This window comes from Hyla sarda, chromosome 4, assembly GCF_029499605.1.
Source record: "Hyla sarda isolate aHylSar1 chromosome 4, aHylSar1.hap1, whole genome shotgun sequence".
Lineage (NCBI taxonomy): Eukaryota > Metazoa > Chordata > Amphibia > Anura > Hylidae > Hyla > Hyla sarda.
In genome coordinates this window covers 119,463,674-119,483,542 of record NC_079192.1, presented here as the reverse complement: position 1 = coordinate 119,483,542, position 19,869 = coordinate 119,463,674, and the positions used below count along the sequence as shown (strand labels likewise).

Below are 19,869 nucleotides of genomic sequence, written 5' to 3'. Positions count from 1 at the left end.
ACTTTGAGGGGTGCAGTTTTTATAATGGGGTCATTTGTGGGGTATTTCTAATATGAAGGCCCTTCAAATCCACTTCAAAACTGAACTGGTTCGTGTTAAATTCCGATTTTGAAAATGTTGTGAAAAATTGGAAAATTGCTGCTGAACTTTGAAGCCCTCTGATGTCTTCCGAAGTAAAAACATGTCAACTTTATGATGCCAACATAAAGTAGACATATTGGCCCTTATTTACTAAGAGTGTTGTGTAGGTTTCTTTTTGGGTTTTAATTCCCTACAATTTATTTTCCACGGTTTTTACTAAGGTTTCCCTACATTTTCCACTTTCCCTACATTTTGCTTTTTTTTACACATGCTCTGATCTGTCGGGTTTTCCTCAGCTCAAATCCACCACATTTTATGTGGAAACCTTAGTAAATATGTTGTTTTATTTTTTTAAATGTCGGTAACACGCCCCTTTTTGGAGACCACGCCCCATTTTCCCGGCAGCCATGCCCCTTTTTGGGCTTTTCTTAGCAAAATGGAGAGTTAGTCGGGTTTTTTCAATTCTGGGGAAAATTCTGGTGTAAATTCTGGCGCAGACAGAATTTCTGGTGCAATGCGACAGAATCTGGCGCACAACCCGATAAAACATGTCGGATTTGCAATAGTAAATTAGGGCCATTGTATATGTGAATCAATATATCATTTATTTGGGATGTCTATTTTCCTTACAAGCAGAGAGCTTCAAACTTTGAAAAATGCTAAATTTTCTATTTTTTTTTATAAAATTTTGGAATTTTTCACCAAGAAATGATGTAAGTATCGACAAAAATTAAAGTAGAATATGTCACCAAAATCTCAGAATCAGAATGAAAAGTAAAAGCATCCCAGAGTTATTAATGCTTAAAGTGATAGTGGTCAGATGTGCATAAAACGCTCTGGTCCTTAACCCCTTAAGGACCACGGGTTTTTCCGTTTTTGCACTTTCGTTTTTTCCTCCTCACCTTTTAAAAATCATAACCCTTTCAATTTTGCACCTAAAAATCCCTATGATGGCTTATTTTTTGTGCCACCAATTCTACTTTGCAGTGACATCAGTCATTTTACCCAAAAATCTACGGCGAAACTGAAAAAAAAAATCATTGTGCGACGAAATTGAAGAAAAAACGCCATTTTGTAACTTTTGGGGGCTTCAATTTCTACACAGTACATTTTTCGGTAAAAATTACACCTTATCTTTATTCTGTAGGTCCATACAGTTAAAATGATAACCTACTTATATAGGTTTGATTTTTTTGTACTTCTGTGAAAAATCATAACTACATGCAGAAAAATGTATACGTTTAAAATTGTCATCTTCTGACCCCTATAACTTTTTTATTTTTCCGCATATGGGGGGGGTATGAGGGCTCATTTTTTGTGCCGTGATCTGAAGTTTTTATCTGTACCATATTTGTATCTATCGGACTTTTTGATTGCTTTTTATTCATTTTTTCATGATATAAAAAGCATCCAAAAATACGTTATTTTGGACTTTGGAATTTTTTTGCGCGTATGCCATTGACCGTGCGGTTTAATTAATGATATATTTTTATAGTTCGGACATTTACGCACGCGGCAATACCACATATGTTTATATTTATTTTTATTTACATGGTGTTTTTATGGGAAAAGGGGGGTGATTTGAACTTTTATTAAGGAAAGGGTTAAATGACATTAATGAACTTTTTTTTTTGCAGTGTTATAGCTCGCATAGGGAGCCGACCAAGGACGTAAATATACATCCTTAGTCGTTAAGGGGTTAAGGTGAAAATGGGCTTGGTCCTTAAGGGCAGGGGCGTAGGAAGCCCCACAAATCGGGGGGGGGGGGGGGGGATAGCATTGTAACTGGGTTTGGCCTTGAAAAAAGGTGGAGCCATGTAAGGGGAGGGACTAAAGGGGGCTGGGTCACTCAATTTTGCATGACAATACAGCCTCCTCATCACAGGTACCTTCAGGGAGCAGTGAATTCAAGTGATAGGGATCTGTGAGGACTGTGGGAGATAGGTTGTGTGTGAGTTCAGGACAAGGGGATAGTGTAGGCACCATTGACACCTTGACAATACAGGGTGTACATGTATGCCGTGGCAGCAGTCTGGATGTATGAAGTGGGCTTACAAGCTGAGCTCTCTTCATTTATTGCTAATGTCGGACATTAGTGATCACGTCCCTCCCCTAATAAAAGTGTAAACAAAAATAAACATATTTGGTATCGCCGCATGTTGAAATGACAGAACTATTAAAATATAACATTAATGAAACTGCATGGTAAATGGTGTAAACATATAAAAAATACCTAAGTCCATAATTGCTGATTTCTGGTCTCTTCATATACCGGAAAAAGTTTATTGAAAGTGATCAAAAAGTCCCATCAAAACAAAAATGATACCGATAAAAACTAAAGACCACGGAGCAAAAAATGTCCCATAAATAAAAGTCTTATAGAAGAGGACAATTTTAAGCATTAAAACCAGTATACAAGGAGGAATAAAATCACCATACATATTACCACCATACTATTACTGACCAAATCCTGAATACTAAGACCAATATTACCAATAATATCAGTATACAAGGATAAAATTATACCAGCATACAAAGACTGGATAATACCACCATATGGAGTAAAACCCACTATATACAGACTAACAATACCAATAATACCAGAATAAAAATAATAACAGTACCAAATAATACTGCATCATCGGGAACACACTTTACATCACACAGTGACTGTTACTGAATAAAACCACTGTATAAGACCTGTATCTATCTCCCTGTACAGTGACCATAAAGAAGTAGATACCAGCTGTACACAGAATCTGTATACAGAAAAGCAGTAGAAGACAGCACTGGATAAATCCATTGTCCCCGTAGTCATCCAGATAGAACAGATAAATGATAGCTCTTTTGCACATATAGGTTGTTGCATGTATGGTATCCGTATACCAAACATGCAACAAAGTCCAAGATCACAGCACCAGAAATGAAAAACTCTTGATATTTGCAAAAGAGCTATCATTTATCTGTTCCTCAAAAAAAGCTTTTGGGGAACCAGTAAACTACTTCTCTTTTGCACATATCCAGAGTTTTAAATTTTTGGTATTGTGGTCTTGGACTTTGTTGCAGGACCTGTATACCATATACGTGATTGTATACAGGACCATATAAAAGGTAGATACCAGCTGTACACAGGATCTGTATACCATATAAGTGATTATAGTTATATCTAGGGACTCACAGGTACGGTCATTTCTGATCAGCGATGTCCTCTTTCTTTTTCTTCTGCATCTGGATCAGACTGACAAGTCAACTTGTTCCAGCCAAAAACCATCTCTTTAGCACCTGCAGGAGAAAAAATTAGACATTTTTCCAGTGCATTGCCCTCCCATAATTAGGATAGTAGGTCCCCCATTATGTAGGCCTATCCCCCACTGTAGATCTCCCCCAGTAGGTAAATACATCAGAAAGTAGGTAGGTTGTTAGCTAGGTAGATAGGCAGGTAAGTAGGTAGCTAGGCATGTTCAAAGTTAGGTTGGTTGTTAGCTAGATAGGTAGGTAAGAGGATAGCTACAGATTCCTGTGAGAACTTATATTTCTCACCACAGGAATCATCACTCAACTTTCCTTCTAGGAAAGCTGAGTGATGATTTTTGTGAGAAATATAATTGCAGCCATATTTTTTTTCACCCAGCTTTCCTAGACTTCCGAACAGCAAAGTTTGCCTAAATATGTGGTAACACATAATATAATTACAGAAATATAATTACAGCCCTATTTTTTTCATCAAGCTTTTCTAGACTTCAGAACCGCAAAGTTTGCCTATATATGTGGTAACAACATACACTCCCCCTGTATGAAGTGTTGGGTGTGTTACCACCTATTTAGGCAAACTTTGCTGTTCTGGATCCTCAGTAGCGGCGGCGGCCTGCGCGGGTGGGGGGGATCATACCATTATGATCCATCCCCCTTGTCCCCCCCCCCCGATTCCTACGCCCCTGCTTAACCCCTTAAGGACCCAGCCATTTTACACCTTAGGACCCGGCCATTTTTTGCACATCTGACCACTGTCACTTTAAACATTAATAACTCTGGAATGCTTTTAGTTATCATTCTGATTCCAAGACAGTTTTTTCGTGACATATTCTACTATAACATAGTGGTAAAATTTTGTGGTAACTTGCATCAAATCCCAAAATTTGAGGAAAAATGTGAAAATTTAGCATTTTTCTAACTTTGAAGCTCTCTGCTTGTAATGAAAATGGATATTCCCAAATTTTTTTTTTTTATTCACATATACAATATGTCTACTTTATGTTTGCATCATAAAATGGACATGTTTTTACTTTTGGAAGACACCAGAGGGCTTCAAAGTTCAGCAGCAATTTTCCAATTTTTCACAAAATTTTCAAACTCACTATTTTTCAGGGACCAGTTCAGGTTTAAAGTGGATTTGAAGGGTCTTCATATTAGAAATACCCCACAAATGACCCCATTATAAAAACTGCACCCATCAAAGTATTCAAAATGACATTCAGTCAGCGTTTTAACCCTTTAGATGTTACAGAACTACAACTCCCAGCATGCCTGGACAGTAAGTACATGCTGAGGACATGCTGAGTTTTGCAACATCTGGAAGGGCACAGTGGTCTCCAAACTGTGGACCTCCAGATGTTGCAAAACTGCAACTCCCAGCATGCCCAGACGCCAAGGGCTGTCTGGGCATGCTGGGAGTTGTAGTGTAAGGGGACCAGATGGAGCAGTACAGATCGCTTTACGGCGGTCTGGACTGCTGCAAAGGTCCCGCACCGCCGCCGAAGATCAACTCACCTGTCGCCACCGCCGATGTCTCTGCCGCCGGGATCCGGGTCTTCAGGGATGAGGTAAGTACCGGGGCCGGGCCCCAGCACTCCCCCGTCCCCCGCCGCGTCCTCTGGTCTTCCTCCCGTTCTCCCCGGACTTCCAGGGGCTGGGCAGGGCGGAAGGAAGTAACCCCCCCCCCTGAGATTGGTCGGTTAGCTAACCGAAGAATCGCAGGGGATAGGAGGAGGTGGCAGGCTTGCCACCTCGCTCCTATACTTCAGCATGGTCCTGGCTGTCTGTGACAACCGGGATCATGCAAAATTACCGGGCGGTCGGGTCCCAATCAGCCCGTTATCGCCGTAGATCACTGTTGTGGCTTCAGCAGTGATTTGCGGCGATCGCCGACATGGGGGGCCTACATGGCCCCTCCCGTCGTTTGCCCTGGATGCCTGCTGAACAATTTCAGCAGGCATCCGGTTCCGATCTCTGCCCGGCGAGCGGCGGAGACCGGAATGACTCAGGACGTATGCATACGTCCTTGGTCCTTAAGTACCAGGGTCCCAAGACATATGCATACGTCTTGGGTCCTGACCAGGTTAAGGGGTTAATCAAGGGTAAATATATGCCCCATATTCAGGTTTGGGGGACTGCTAAAATTGTGCTCTCCATGCTAAATGTAAGCGACTGAAGAGAAGGATCAGCATTTTAGATTTCAACATGCCTAATCCTCTGTTCACCAGCGTGATCAACACACAACTCTGACATTGGCTTATCCCACATCAGTAAACATACACGCTCAGTCTATCCGAGTATGCAGGTTTATGGGGAAGTATGAATAGAGTATAGAAAAGGCAAATGGGGCAACTGCCCTGGGCTCTATCAGCACATTTAAAAAAAATTCAAATAACAAAACAGTTTTTAAAGTGTCCATGTCATTTAACAACATTTTTGACATGTCCAAGAGACCAGTGTGCTTCACTCCCCAGCTGGCCGTGATCTCTGTCCAGTTGCAGGAGACAGGGCTTTATTATAAGTCTATGTGGCCATCTCCCTGATGGGGATCACAGACAGCCTAAGACTAAAGCACCCTACCATGCACTTTACCTTGCTGTATCTAGCGATTGGAGGGGTCTCAGGACTGAATCCCTAAGGCTACGTTCAGACTACAGAATTTCTGTCTGCAATTCCACTTTGAAATTGCAGGCAGAAATTCCGCTTACTAAAATGTACTGTATAGTGAATGGATTTTCCATTCATCAATTCACACTTCGGAATTTTTGAAGCGGAATTTGTGAACGGAAAATCCACTTTACAATATTCGCCTGAAGAATGGCATTGCTCATTCTTCAGGCGGATATCCTCGCAGAACACATTGTAGTCTATTGGGGACTGCAATGTCCATGCGGTCCTAGCGTCGACTGATTCAGACGGCTCTGGCCGCACTTGGAATCTCTAGAGGAAATTTTCCGTCTGGAGATTCCACAGTCTGAACCTAGCCCTACTGGTCAGAACTTATGTCTCTGCAACATGTCAAATGCTTTGTTAAATAACAAGGACACTTTACCATATAATTCTGCAGAAATATTATTCCTTTAGTTCACATTAGTAGCCATAGCCACATACAGCTCCAATAGAGTATAATGTATTTAAATAAACTCTTACCCCCTCAGGAGGAATTCTAAGAAATATACAAGGATATTATGAAGTTATGGTACATTTAGTATGGTGTTTGTTTAGCAGTATTTATTAAACAGTATGAAACTTCTGTTAACCAAGGACTGTATTTCCACCATGCTTGGGTTCATGTATTCAAAGTATACTTTTTTTTTTTTTTTTAACAATGTATAATGTAGACAATGCATGATGTCTCAGGGCTTGGTGGACCAGACGTTTTCACTCTTCTGGTGAAATTGGCTGTAGGGGAAATGCCTGTCCGGATAAAACCAATCAAATCAATTTAGGTGCACTACTGTGGTAGATGTAGACAGTAACATATGACTAACCCTCAAAATGATGTTAAAATTGAGACATTAGCCAGTATATCCTTATATGAAGGACATACCTGAGCCTGCACACCAACGCCAAGGTTTCTCAAGTGGCACGGGACCTAACACTAAACCTACCTGTGGCGTATGGGCAAAACCAGGGGCCAGTGGGCAAATACAGCAGCATTAGGTCCGACTCACAGCTTGCACACAGTTACCTCCAGTGTGACTAAGCACACATACAGTGGGAGGAGGGAGGAAGGCTATAAGCCCCACCCAAGTAGGCTGATATGTTGCCGGCCTCACAGCTGCACCAAAATGCTGCCTGCAATAGCGATTGAGGTACATTAGATTTGGAGTTTATACACCTCCAAGTACAAGATTTGAACAACAAGAAAAAAACGTGGTTTCAAATGGTAGAGCTTCTAATGCCGCTGTAAGTGCCCACTGGCCCCTGGTATTGCCCATACGGCACAGGTAGGTTAGTGTTAGGTCCCGTGCCACTTGAGAAACCTTGGCGTTTGTGTGCGGACTCAGGTATGTCCTTCATATAAGGATATACTGGCTAATGTCTCAATTTTAACATCATTTTGATAGTTAGTCATATGTGAGTGTCTACATCTACACAGTAGTGCACCTAAATTTACATATTATTCTATATGTTACACATCCACACTTTTCATCGGGTGTAGGATACCATTGTGACACTTGTGGTTTGCTGCAGGCATCCTCCATTGTATGCATTTTCTGCTGGCGATTGCCCTTAGCAACGGACCACAAGTGCAGGATCTGCCCCCCAGCATAAATGCACAACTGCATTTGGTGTTGAGCATTTCATCCCATTTGAAACCACGTTTTTATTTTCCTGATGGACAAGATGGCTTCGATTTAAAAAGGTATTGACATGTCTATATGTCTTATCAGTAGGGGGATGAACATTGGTCATGAATTAATGGTGCAGGCTTTGCCACTACTCCATTCATTCTCACATAGACAGTGAACGAAGTGGTGGCCAAGTAAGTCCACTGTCGCTCCATTTATTTGGGGTGACAACTGACCTCTGTTCTTGGGATCAGGGGGGGGGGATGGGGTATGGAGGGAGGGGGAATGGGGTATGGAGGGAGGGGGTTTGGAAGTCCTAGCAGTTGGATAGGGCATAACCTTCAATCTTTGGATAACACTTTTATGAACGGCTCCTGCTCTGATGGACTTAAAAAGTACCTGTCACCAAATAAACTGTTCTAAACTAACTCAGGCTATGTTCCCTATCTACTCCTAACACCCCTCCAGCCCTTAAAAACAAATCAATGCTTTAAAAAGTTGTGTATCTTACTGTTCTTCTTGCTCACATAGTGCAATCTCCCAGCAGGAGAAAGTGGGCGTTTCCCAGCAGGCATGACATCACTGAAGCCTGCTGGAGGATCACTTCCACCCTCACATCTTTGCCCTGCTGTGCTGAATAGTAGACCTCAGGCTCTGTGCAGCTTTCAATGAGGCTCTTTGCAGCTGTCAATCAAGCTCAGTGCAGAGAAACACTTCCTGAGTTTGGTCTCCTGCCAAACCAGGAGGAGACCAAACTTACTGTATTAATAGTGGCAGGGAACAGAACAGAGACACCTAGTGGCCATATTTCTATTACAATTTAAAAATATTTACAGTCCTGGCCGTAAATGTTGGCACCCCTGAAATTTTTCAAGAAAATTTACTATTTCTCACAGAAAAGGATTGCAGTAACACATGTTTTGCTATACACACGTTTATTCCCTTTGTGTGTATTGGAACTAAACCAAAAAAGGGAGGGAAAAAAGCAAAGTGGACATAATGTCACACCAAACTCCAAAAATGGGCTGGACAAAATAATTGACACCCTTTCAAAATTGTGGATGAATAAGATTGTTTCAAGCATGTGATGCTCCTTTAAAGGATTAGTCCAGTGGTGACTCAGTGGTTAACAACTTATCCCCTATCTTAAGGATAGGGGATAAGTTGCAGATCGCGGGGGGTCCGACTGCTGGGGCCCCCTGCGATCTCCTGTACGGAGCACCGACAGCCCGCGGGAAGGGGACGTGTCGACCTCCACACGAAGTGGCGGTCGGCACGCCCCTCGATACAACTCTATGGCAGAGCCGAAGCGCTGCCTTCGGCAATCTCCGGCTCTGCCATAGCGATGTATTGAGGGGGCGTGTTGGCCGCCGCTTCCTGCGGGGGTCGACACCCGCTATCAGGCCGGAGAGCCGGGGCCCTGTACAGAGAGATCGCAGGGGGCCCCAGCGGTCGGACCCCCCGCGATCTCAAACTTATCCCCTATCCTTAGGATAGGGGATAAGTTTTTCACCATTGGACTACCCCTTTAAGCTCACCTGGAGCAAGTAACAGGTGTGGGGAATATAAAAATCACACCTGAAAGCAGATAAAAAGGAGTGTTTGCCACATGGACAACAGAAAGAGGAGAAGAGAACTGTCTGAGGACTTTTCCCATATTGTGGAAAAATAACAATCTCAAGGTTACAAGTCCATCTACAGAGATCTAGATTTGCCTTTGTCCACAGTGCGCAACATTATCAAGAAGTTTGCAATCCATGGCACTGTAGCTAATCTCTCTGGGCATGGACAGAAGATAAAAATTTATGAAAGGCGTCAACACAGGTTAGTCCGGATGGTGGATAAGCAGCCCCAAACAAGTTCCAAAGATATTCAAGCTGTCCTGCAGGCTCAGGAAGCATCAGTGTCAGCGCGAACTATCCGTTGACATTTAAATGAAATGAAACGCTATGGCAGGAGACCCAGGAGGACCCCACTGCTGACACAGAGACATAAAAAAGAAAGACTACATTTTGCCAAAATGAACTTGAGTAAGCCAAAATCTTTCTGGGAAAACATCTTGTTGACAGATGAGACCAAGATAGAGCTTTTTGGTAAAGTACATCATTCTACTGTTTACCGAAAACAGAACGAGGCCTACAAAGAAAAGAACACAGTACCTACAGTGAAATATGGTGGAGGTTCAATGATGTTTTGGGGTTGTTTTGCTGCCTCTGGCACTGGGTGCCTTGAATGTGTACAAGGCATCATGAAATCTGAGGATTACCAATGGATTTTGTGTCACACTGTACAGCCCAGTGTCAGAAAGCTGGGTCTGCGTCTGAGATCTTGGGTCTTTCAGGGACAATGACCCCAAACATGCATCAAAAAGCACCCAGAAATGGATGACAACAAAGCCCTGGAGAGTTCAGAAGTGGCCAGCAATGAGTCCAGATCTAAATCCCATTGAACACCTGTGGAGAGATCTTAAAATTGCTGTTGGGAAAAGGCACCTTCCAATAAGAGAGACCTGGAGCAGTTTGCAAAGGAAGAGTGGTCCAACATTCCGGCTGAGAGGTGTAAGAAGCTTATTGATGGTTATAGGAAGCAACTGATTTCAGTTATTTTTTTCCAAAGGGTGTGCAACCATATTTTAAGTTAAGGGTGCCAATAATTTTGTCCAGACCATTTTTGGAGTTTGGTGTGACATTATGTCCAATTTGCTTTCTTTCCTCCCTTTTTTGGTTTAGTTCCAATACACACAAAGGGAATAAACATGTGTATAGCAAAACATAGCGTCATACCGGCTGGGGGTGTGGGGGGGGGGGGGCGATCCACTGCTGAGGTAGCCTGTGGGCTTACCTCTCCTTCCATAGGGGCTCCTGCACTGAGAATGATAAAGCCTGGCAGGACCAGAGTGTAAAAAAAAAAAAGATAAAAACTTCAGATCACGGCTCAAAATATGAGCCCTCATATAGCCCCATACGCGAAAAAAACAAAAAAAGTTATAGGGGACAGAAGATGACAGAAGTACGACAAAATCAAACCTATATAAGTAGGACATAATTTTAACTGTATGGACCTACAGAATAAAGAGAAAGTGTAATTTTTACCAAAATATTTACTGCCTAGAAACGGAAGCCCCCAAAATTTACAAAATGGCATTTTTTATTCTTCAATTTTGTCATACTATTCTTTTTTTTCCTTTTCGCTGCAGATTTTTGGGTAAAATGACTGATGTCATTACAAAGTAGAATTGGTGGCGCAAAAAAAAACAAAAAAACAACCACTGTATGGATTTTCAGGTGCAAAATTGAAAGGGTTATGATTTTTAAAAGGTAAGGAGGAAAAAACAAAAGTGAAAAAACAGAAAAACGCTTGGTCTTTAAGGGGTTAAACTAGTTGACAAGAACTACGGAATGGACCTACAGAATAAAGATGAATGTCATTTTTACCGAAAAGTGCACTGCATGGAAACAAAACCCTCCAAAAGGTGGCAAAATGTTTTTTTTGTTTATAATTTTGCCCCACAAAATAATTTTTTTAAAGGTTTTGCCATAGATTTTGTGGTAAAACGGATGATGTCATTACACAGTAAAAAAATAAAAAAAAATAAAAAGGGTCCTTATATGGGTGGAATATTGAAAGTATTATTGATATCAGAAGGTGCGGGAGGAAAACAGAAAATAAAATGCTGCGTCCTTACAGTGTTAGAAAAATAAAGCGGATTTAAAAACAAAATAAAAAATAAATAAAAAAAACAGCCCCACCCCTGTCCTAAGGTTGTGTGTGGTATTACAACTCCCTCCAATGGAACTGAGCTGTAATACTACACACGACCTGAAGACAGGTGAACTTGCTGGAACTTGTAGTTCTACAACAGAATGCAATAGTCACAGAGAGAATAGTAATAGGATAGTAATAGTTAGTGCCCTCGTCTCCCCTCCCCAGGTAAGCTTCCTCCATTGTTGTGTGAGGGTGAGGCGAGAAGTTGGTGACGGTGAGGCAGACAATACGGGGCGGCATGGAGGAGAGCAGACACAACAAGTCCCCGGCCGGGAGCCCTCCCTCTCTGTATCCACAGCTCAGCTGCCTCCTCTGCCTCACAACCCGCGCTGATTGGCTGAGCCCGGTGGTCACATGACTTTAAGCCGCAATCTCAGGCTCGGGGTAGAGTCCCAGCGTGAAATCCTCCCGGAACAGTGAAAAATCCGAGAGCAGCGGAGCCGAGCACCATGCACCGGGCCGGGACACTTCTCACCACTTTACTCACTTTCTGGGCTTTCCTCAGGGTGGAAGGTAAGTCGGGGTCAGGTGACCTCTATTTTTAGGGACAGGGTGTCTTGACTCCTTTTTAGCTTCCCTGTCATTGGGCAGTGTGACCATTATATATAGTGTATACAGATTACAGGGTGACCATGACTCTATAGAGATCTACACATTGTAAGCTCTATGGATTTGGGAAACTTGTTTTGCAGCAGATCGGTTGATGATTTAAAGGGACAGTAACCTCAGAGTTGATCTTTTCGCAGTGTTTCCCCCAACAAGATGTAGTCATGGACAGCCGTTGGCTGTCCGGGCATGCTGGGAGTTGTAGTTTTGCAACACCTGACTGGTTGTAGTATTGCAACGGCTTTCAGGGCATGCTGGGAGTTGTAGTATTGCAACACCTGAATGGTTGTAGTATTGCAATGGCTTTCAGGGCGTGTTGGGAGTTGTAGTATTGCAATGGCTTTCAGGGCATGCTGGGAGTTGTAGTATTGCAATGGCTTTCAGGGCATGCTGGGAGTTGTAGTATTGCAATGGCTTTCAGGGCGTGTTGGGAGTTGCAGTTTTGCGACACCTGACAGGGCGTGCTGCTGGGAGTTGTATTGCAACAGCATTCAGGGCATGCTGGGAGTTGTAGTTTTGCAACACTTGACCGTTTCTAGTATTGCAACAGCTTTCAGGGCATGCTGGGAGTTGTAGTTTTGCAATAGCTGGAGGCACCCTGGTTGAGAAACCCTGATCTATTGTTTTTTTATTTTTTTTTATTAGAGTCAGGTGGTAGTGTTATATCATTGGGGTTACTGTTACTAAACATGGAAATATAAATATTTTATGTTCTTAAAAGTAACCCAAGTATTGTGTGTGTGTGTGTGTGTGTGTGTGTGTATATATATATATATATATTATATTATATTACTATCCCAAGTATCATATAAATATATTTTAGGTTGTTGCCCCTTTCAATAGACCACCAGGGTAGTGTTCACGTGTGTGTGTGTGTATATATGTATGTGTATATATATATATGTGTGTGTACTTGGGGTTTTCCCCCTATTTAAATAGGCCGCTAGGGCTGTGTTCACACGTTCAGGTTTTTAATTGCAATTATTGAATACAAAGCCAGTAAAAAATCCTAAATGGAGAACACGTATAAAGAAAACAACTGAGACTTCACTTTTCAGATCCTTTACTGGCTTTGTAGTCAGTAATTGCTGTTAACCTGAACATGTGAACACAGCCTAAGGACTCTCCTAGGACAACTGGAAGTATAGCAGGTGGAAATGCCTAATAAAAAAAAAGCCTCTACTGCCTGAACGTCATTCTACATCTATAATATAAAGATTCCTGGCCTCCATTGATCCCAGCTATCAGCAGCCAAGTCTTTCTCCTTTTATCCAGTAATAGGTTCTAAGTGACTTAAGCATTTGATGCTATCCTCTCCACCCCTGGATATTTTGGGAGCTAAGACTAATTAATAAAGGCAGATTAGGGCGCTGTGTCGCTTTTTGTTTATACTGTAATTGACTCTAAGGAGGAACACCTATCTATACTCGCCTGGCCGGATGGTTTGTAGTCGATAAACAAGCTCCGCCCACTTACAGCATGACTTGTTCTAAAATCATTCTGCGGTATACTTCTGAATAGGTTTAGGTAGTGCCTTCCAACTACAACAGGGCATTAAGTAAAGGGAATTTGAGATTATGGAGCACTATGTATATCTGTGCTCCGACCTGAGTATATTTGAGATAAAGTAAGAATTTATTTTTTAAATAATAATAATAATAATAATAATTAATTTCATTATATATATATATATATATTTTTTTTTTTAATAATCAGCCCGACTGGCAGATAACAGAACAGTAGATATATTTGTGCTGCAAACAGAGAGAGATACTTCAGGATTGGTGTCTTTACCCTATAGACCGATGCTTCCCAACCAGTGTGCCTCCAGCTGTTGCAAAACTACAACTCCCAGCATGCCCGGACAGCCGTTGGCTGTCCGGGCATGCTGGGAGTTGTAGTTTTGCAACAGCTGGAGGCACGCTGATTGGTATATACTACTGCATAATATTGACTACCCCTTTGTAGCAAATAAACATAAATAGAATTTGTTTGTTTCCCTTTTACTTGCTTATTTACCAATAATATTGTGACTTCGTATACAAGCCCAATGGAAGGAGCTTCTAGAAGAGTAACATTTGGATGGATCTCCGCTGGCAGAGGGAGTTTTCACCAGTGGGAGTTTGTTTTCTAGCATCACTGACATCTAATGGGCGTTGTGTGCGAGAGAATGAGATCATGCTAGAAGCCAAGCAGCCTATAGGAGCCGATCAGCCAGCACCGACCTGATATTCTGCTTAGTAATACAGGGATATATGCTGGGTCTGGGCTTTCTGATTTCTAAGAACACATAGAACAATGTGCCAGTGTAACACGCTGATAAATACCCACCGGGTACAACTTCCCTTGTTTCTTCTCTATTACAATCACCTATTGTTTAATAGGCTGTGTAAATATGATCTGTCCTGTTACCTATTGCCATGAACCCTAACGCCCCACGTAAAAGCCATATAGTGGCATTACTCTTCTTCCACATTTGTCTTTTCCGTTTCCTGATTCTGGTCTCCCCTGTATAGAGGAGTGGTTCGGAGAGGGCATATATTTTTGTTTTCTTTATTACTAGAAATGCACTTTATTCCAGCATGAAACTGAAGTGAATGGAGTAGTTCAGTGAAATATAACTTATCCCCTATCCAAAGGGATAAGTTATAGATCCTGGGGGTCCGACTGCCGGCACCTCCCACGATCTCCTGAATAAGCAGTCTGCCGGAAGCGGCCGTTCCGACCCCCGTAGGAAGCTGCGGCCGAATCTCCCCCCTCCATGTATCTTTATGGGATACATAAAGGAGGCAGGTTGGCACGCCCACTCCGAGCAGACAGCCGGGGTCCCGTTCAGGAGTTCTGTATATTTCACTACATAACTCCTTTAAATGGGCACTGTCATTAAAACTGTTTTTTTTGCTATTGCACTCCTTATGGTAAATAAAAATCTTTCTAATGTACTTTGTTTTAAAAAATGAAGTTTTCTTTGTTTTATTTGGGTTTTTAAAAAGCTGCCACTAGGTGTCTCCCTACTTGTCCAGAGCACATTTCCCCCTATCTTTTGCACAGACTTTGGACTCCTGCTGGCCTGGCAGAAGTCCAAACACAGGAAATGCAGTCTGGAGTACTGAGGGGTGGGGGCGGGGGTTGCAGGCTTAGCAAATCATAGCTGATCTCACACTGAACTGCTCTGTGTGTAGCAGAGTGAGGGAGGAAGTTCTCCCCTGTATGGCTTCAGATGATGTCACGCCTGCTGGGGAACTCCCCTTCCCAGTCTGTGAATCTGAGCAGAAAATACAGAGCAATATCAAGTTAGAAAACAAAAAACAAAAAAATTAGGGCTGCACAAAATATTGCAAAAGCAATCGAATTGAAATTTTTCGAACCAAAATTTTTGCTTTTTGCGATATAGCAATACGCCCCACCCTGTCCAGGAAAACTGAAAAGTTGCGATTATCTGCTCTGCACATGCTGCTGCAGGCGGGGGCCGGCCACAGCAGGTAAAAAACAGATTTAAATGCTAAAAAGTCAGTGTTTCCCAACCAGGGGGCCTCCAGTTGTTGCAAAACTAAAACTCCCAGCAAGCTCGGACTGGCAAAGGCTGTCTGGGCATGCTGGTAGTAGTAGTTTCACAACAGCTGGAGGCACCCTGGTAGAGAAATACTGAGCTAAGTAAAAGGGCACAGGGAGAAGGGGGGGTGGAGGGGAACCTTCTGCTCACCTTCTCCCGGTCCCTGTAGATGCCGTTTCCCTCCATGAGGTCCGATGTCTCATCTCTTCTCCATACAAGCAGTAGGACCTTTCCCTTTTCAGCCAATCACTGGCCACAGCGATGTCACGTGTCAAGCCAGTGATTGGCTGAAGGGGAAAAGGTCTTTTTCAGCAGCAAACACAGTAGGTTGGTGATTTTAAAACCGCCCGGGAAACCTAGTGTATTGCTGCAGTAGTGCTGGGCGGTATACCGGTTCATATTGAATACCCAAATTTTTGTCAGGCACGATATGAATTTTTCCCATACCGCAATACCGGTTGGGCCCCTCCCCTTTGGGAATGAATTATCAACCCAGTGATGCGCTGTCCATCCCCACATCGGCGAACTAATCATATGTGACCCGCGAGCTCTATTCTGCTTCCCTACCCCAATTAATTATCAGTGCAGCACTGTGCTGTCCCCATCGAGGAACTAATCACATGTCACCCGCAAGCGCTGCCCTCCTCGCCCTCCTGTTTGTTGCGGGCCGCCGACGCTGGAGCTCTGTACTGTACGCTGTATCCCTATGCCTGGCCTGCAAAAGATAAACAAAATAAACTTTAACTCACCTTCCCCTGTTGCAGTGCGCTCAACCTATCACCGGCCGAGGCGGAAAATCACTGCGGCCAGTGATAGGCTGACGGCTCTCCGACATTCACGTCCCCATGAAGCAGGTGAGGCTGGTACCGGACCAACGGGAGGTGAGTTAAAGTTTATTTTGTTTATCTGTTGCAGCCTGGGCATAGGGATACAGCTTACAGTATAGAGTTCCAGTGCTGGCGGCCCGCAACAAACAGGAGGACCAGGAGGGCAGCACTTGCGGGTGACAGCGCAGCGCTTTTCTGATAATTTGGGGGGGGGGAGCAGAACAGCGCTCGTGGGGGTCACATGATTTGGGGGGGGGGGGGGGGGGAATACCATTATATACCGTGGAACCACCATAAGTTACAAAAATACCGTGATACACACATTTGTTCATACCGCCCAGCTCTATGTTGCAGTACAAAATGTGACAGGGGGACAATGTGATGGGGGGGGGGGGGGATTGTGACAGGGGAAGATTATGACAAGGGGGAATAACATCAGTTATTTCTACGAGCAGTTAATTTTACAAATATCTTATAATAACAGATAATGGACCATTGACTTCCATTAAAATCAGTATCGGATCCATTAAAGGGGTTATCCAGGAAAAAACTTTTTTTTATATATCAACTGGCTCCACAAAGTTAAACAGATTTGTAAATTACTTCTATAAAACAAATCTTAATCCTTTCAGCACTTATGAGCTTTTGAGGTTGAGTGGTTCTTTTCTGTCTAAGTGCTCTCTGATGACAGGTGTCTCGGGAACCGCCCAGTTTAGATGAGGTTTGCTATGGGGATTTTCTTCTAAACTGGGCGTGTCATCAGAGAGCACTTAGAAAAGAACAACTCAACTTCAGAAGCTCGTAAGTACTGAAAGGATTAAGATTTTTTTAATAGAAGTAATTTACAAATCTGTTTAACTTTCTGGAGCCAGTAGATAGAGAGAGAGAGAGAGAGAGATCTCTCTAAGTTTTTCCCTGGATAACCCCGAGTACTCTGGCGAAAATTTACTTTAGGAATGATTTTTTTTTTCCCAATAAAACATTAGGAATGATCTTTTCCAAATGTACATCATGTTTCTGTTGATAGTTTTAAGAATTGCATACCAGACTGTTCAGACAAAATCTTTGCTATTAGGAGGCTCACTTTATTATACTTCTCAGACATGAAAGAGATATCTTAGAAGTTTATATATAGATGGGAGCAATTTTCCTTCAAGAGAGGAGGTTGGCTCTCCTTAGAAAGTTAAAGGGGCACTCCACTCCTAGACATCTTATACCCAATCTCTCCTGCAGCACCCCCGTTTCTCAGCTGCACAGAGCGAGGATCACTCTGTGGCTGACGGGTGATGCAGGGGATGGAGAATCGTGACGTCACGCCCTGCCCCCTCAATACAAGTCTATGGGAGGGGGCGTGGCGGCGGAACGATCAGACATGTTTTCTCCTATCCTATGGATGGAGGATAAGATGTCTCGGGTGGAGTACCCCTTTAAGGCTATTGAAAGAAGGCCTAAGGGTCTATTCAATCAGCAGAATTTCCACCTCAAATTAAAGCTCATAGACCTCTATGGGATTCCACACTCCCGCTCACACTCCTGAATTTCCACTTGCAAGTGTAAAATTCAGAAGTGTGAATGAGAGTGTGGAATCCCATAGAGGTCTATGGGCTTTAATTTGAGGTGGAATTCTACAAGCGGAAATTCTGCCGTGTGAATAGCCCCTAAGGCTAGGTTCACACTGTCGAATTTCTGGGCAGAATTTCTGCCGGAGATCAAGCCTGCGGACTACATTGCCGTTCCCATAGATGGCAATGCATTTCTGAGCAGATCTCCCAAAAGATCCACTCAGAAATGCATTGCAGTCTATTGGGGCAGCAATGCAGTCAGCTCGGTCCTAGCACCGCTGGCTCGATCTCCGGCAAAAATTCTGCCCAGAAATTCTGCAGTGTGAACCTAGCCTAACAGTGCTGAGGAAAAAGTGAACTCTGCCAGACATGGGTGCCACTTTGTTACGGCAATCACTGGTGGTCTCTACACTCTAAGTTTACAAGGGTGCTCCAGTGATTTAAAAAACTTATCCCCTATTTTATGGATAAGGGCTAAGTGTCTGATCACAAGGGTCCTACCTCTTGGACAGCAGTCACGTATCTCCGACACTCCCAAAGAGAATGCACGCCAACCCTTCGCTCTATGCAGCGCAGAGATTCGAGGTCCTATTCTGGAGATGACCGAGGGTCCCAGAGGTTGGGCATCATAAAGAAAGTAGAATGGTCCCTCAAGTTAGAAATGTTGTTTGGTTCCAGGATGACCAAAACAAACAAAACAAAACCAACAAACAATTCTTTCCAAATAGAAGAAGTGTTAGAAATAAAAGCGGCAAATCAATTTTAGAGATAGAGGACAGGAGTTTCTTCACGGCCCCATATACAATATAATGTTTTAGAAAAACAACTTGGAGCTGCCTTCACCTGGTGTCCAGAGAAGCAGCTAGTCCTGGCACAGGAAGAGAGCAGTTCAGTACCACACTATACTCTAGAGAGGCGCTATTGGCAAGCAGTCTGTGCATGAATGTCAGTAATACATGAGTTTTAACAGTAAAATGCCCACTCTGGATGGATCTTCCAGTCATAAACACATGCTTTAGATCCAGACTGCTGCATTGTATGTTAAAAATAATGTAACTTAAGCAGTGTTTCCCAACCCAGTCCTCAAGGCACACCAACACAGTGTTCTATTCCAATGGAGTAACTGAAAAAAACCGGAATGTTGGTGTGCCTTGAGGACTGGGTTGGGAAACACTGACTTAAAGGATAACTGCAATGGAAAACACTTACACCCTATCCACAGGATAGGGTATAAGTGTTTGATCGCGGGGGGTCCAACCTCTGGGACCCCCCGCGATCTCCTAAACGGGGCAACGGCATTAGCACTCAGTGTGAGCGCAAATGCGGTTAGCGTCGACCTGAGAGGTCGACTGTTACACCCCCTCCGAACACTACCTCCCTGCCTCTCCCATAGAGTTACATGGAGGAGCGTGTTGGCGGCCGTGTCATGCTGCAACCGGCACGCCTCCTGCACGAGAGAGCCGCGTTAGAGCCGCGGACCCCTGCAGGAGATCACGGGGGTCCCAGCATTTGGACCCCCGCGATCAAACACTAATTCCCTATCCTGTGGATAGGGGAGAAGTGTTTTCCGCTGCAGATGTCCTTTAATAAATCACTGTCTACAGTGTGTTATATGTTGTTTATGATGGAATTCAGTGGCCAATATATATCCATATGGCCGCATACATAAGAGGTATTCTAGGGAATACTGCAAGTAAACAGTCTTAAAGGGGTACTCCGCCCCAGACATCTTATCCCCTATCCAAAGGTTAGGGGATAAGATGTCTGATCGTGGGGGTCCTGCCACTGGGGACCCCCGAGATCTCTGCTGCGCCACCCCGCCATGATCACTACGGAGCACACTGGCTCTGTGATGACGGGGCGACGTCACGTTCCGCCCACTCAGTTAAAGTCTAATAGAGGGGGTGTGGTGATTGGACCCGCCCCCT

General features: G+C 43.4%; 1 protein-coding gene across 2 annotated transcripts in view; it reads left to right on the top strand.

The window, feature by feature from the left end:
- The first annotated feature begins 11,745 nt into the window (after nucleotides 1–11,745).
- MFGE8 (milk fat globule EGF and factor V/VIII domain containing) overlaps nucleotides 11,746–19,869 on the top strand; it is a 49,092-nt gene continuing 40,968 nt past the window's right edge. Inside the window, exon 1 of one of the 2 annotated variants that reach the window (XM_056571918.1) lies at nucleotides 11,746–11,906. In XM_056571918.1, coding sequence (XP_056427893.1) covers nucleotides 11,843–11,906 — 64 coding nt within the window. In that variant the 5' untranslated portion in view covers nucleotides 11,746–11,842. The remainder of the gene's footprint in view (nucleotides 11,907–19,869) is intronic. The other variant, XM_056571917.1, reaches the window with a different exon arrangement.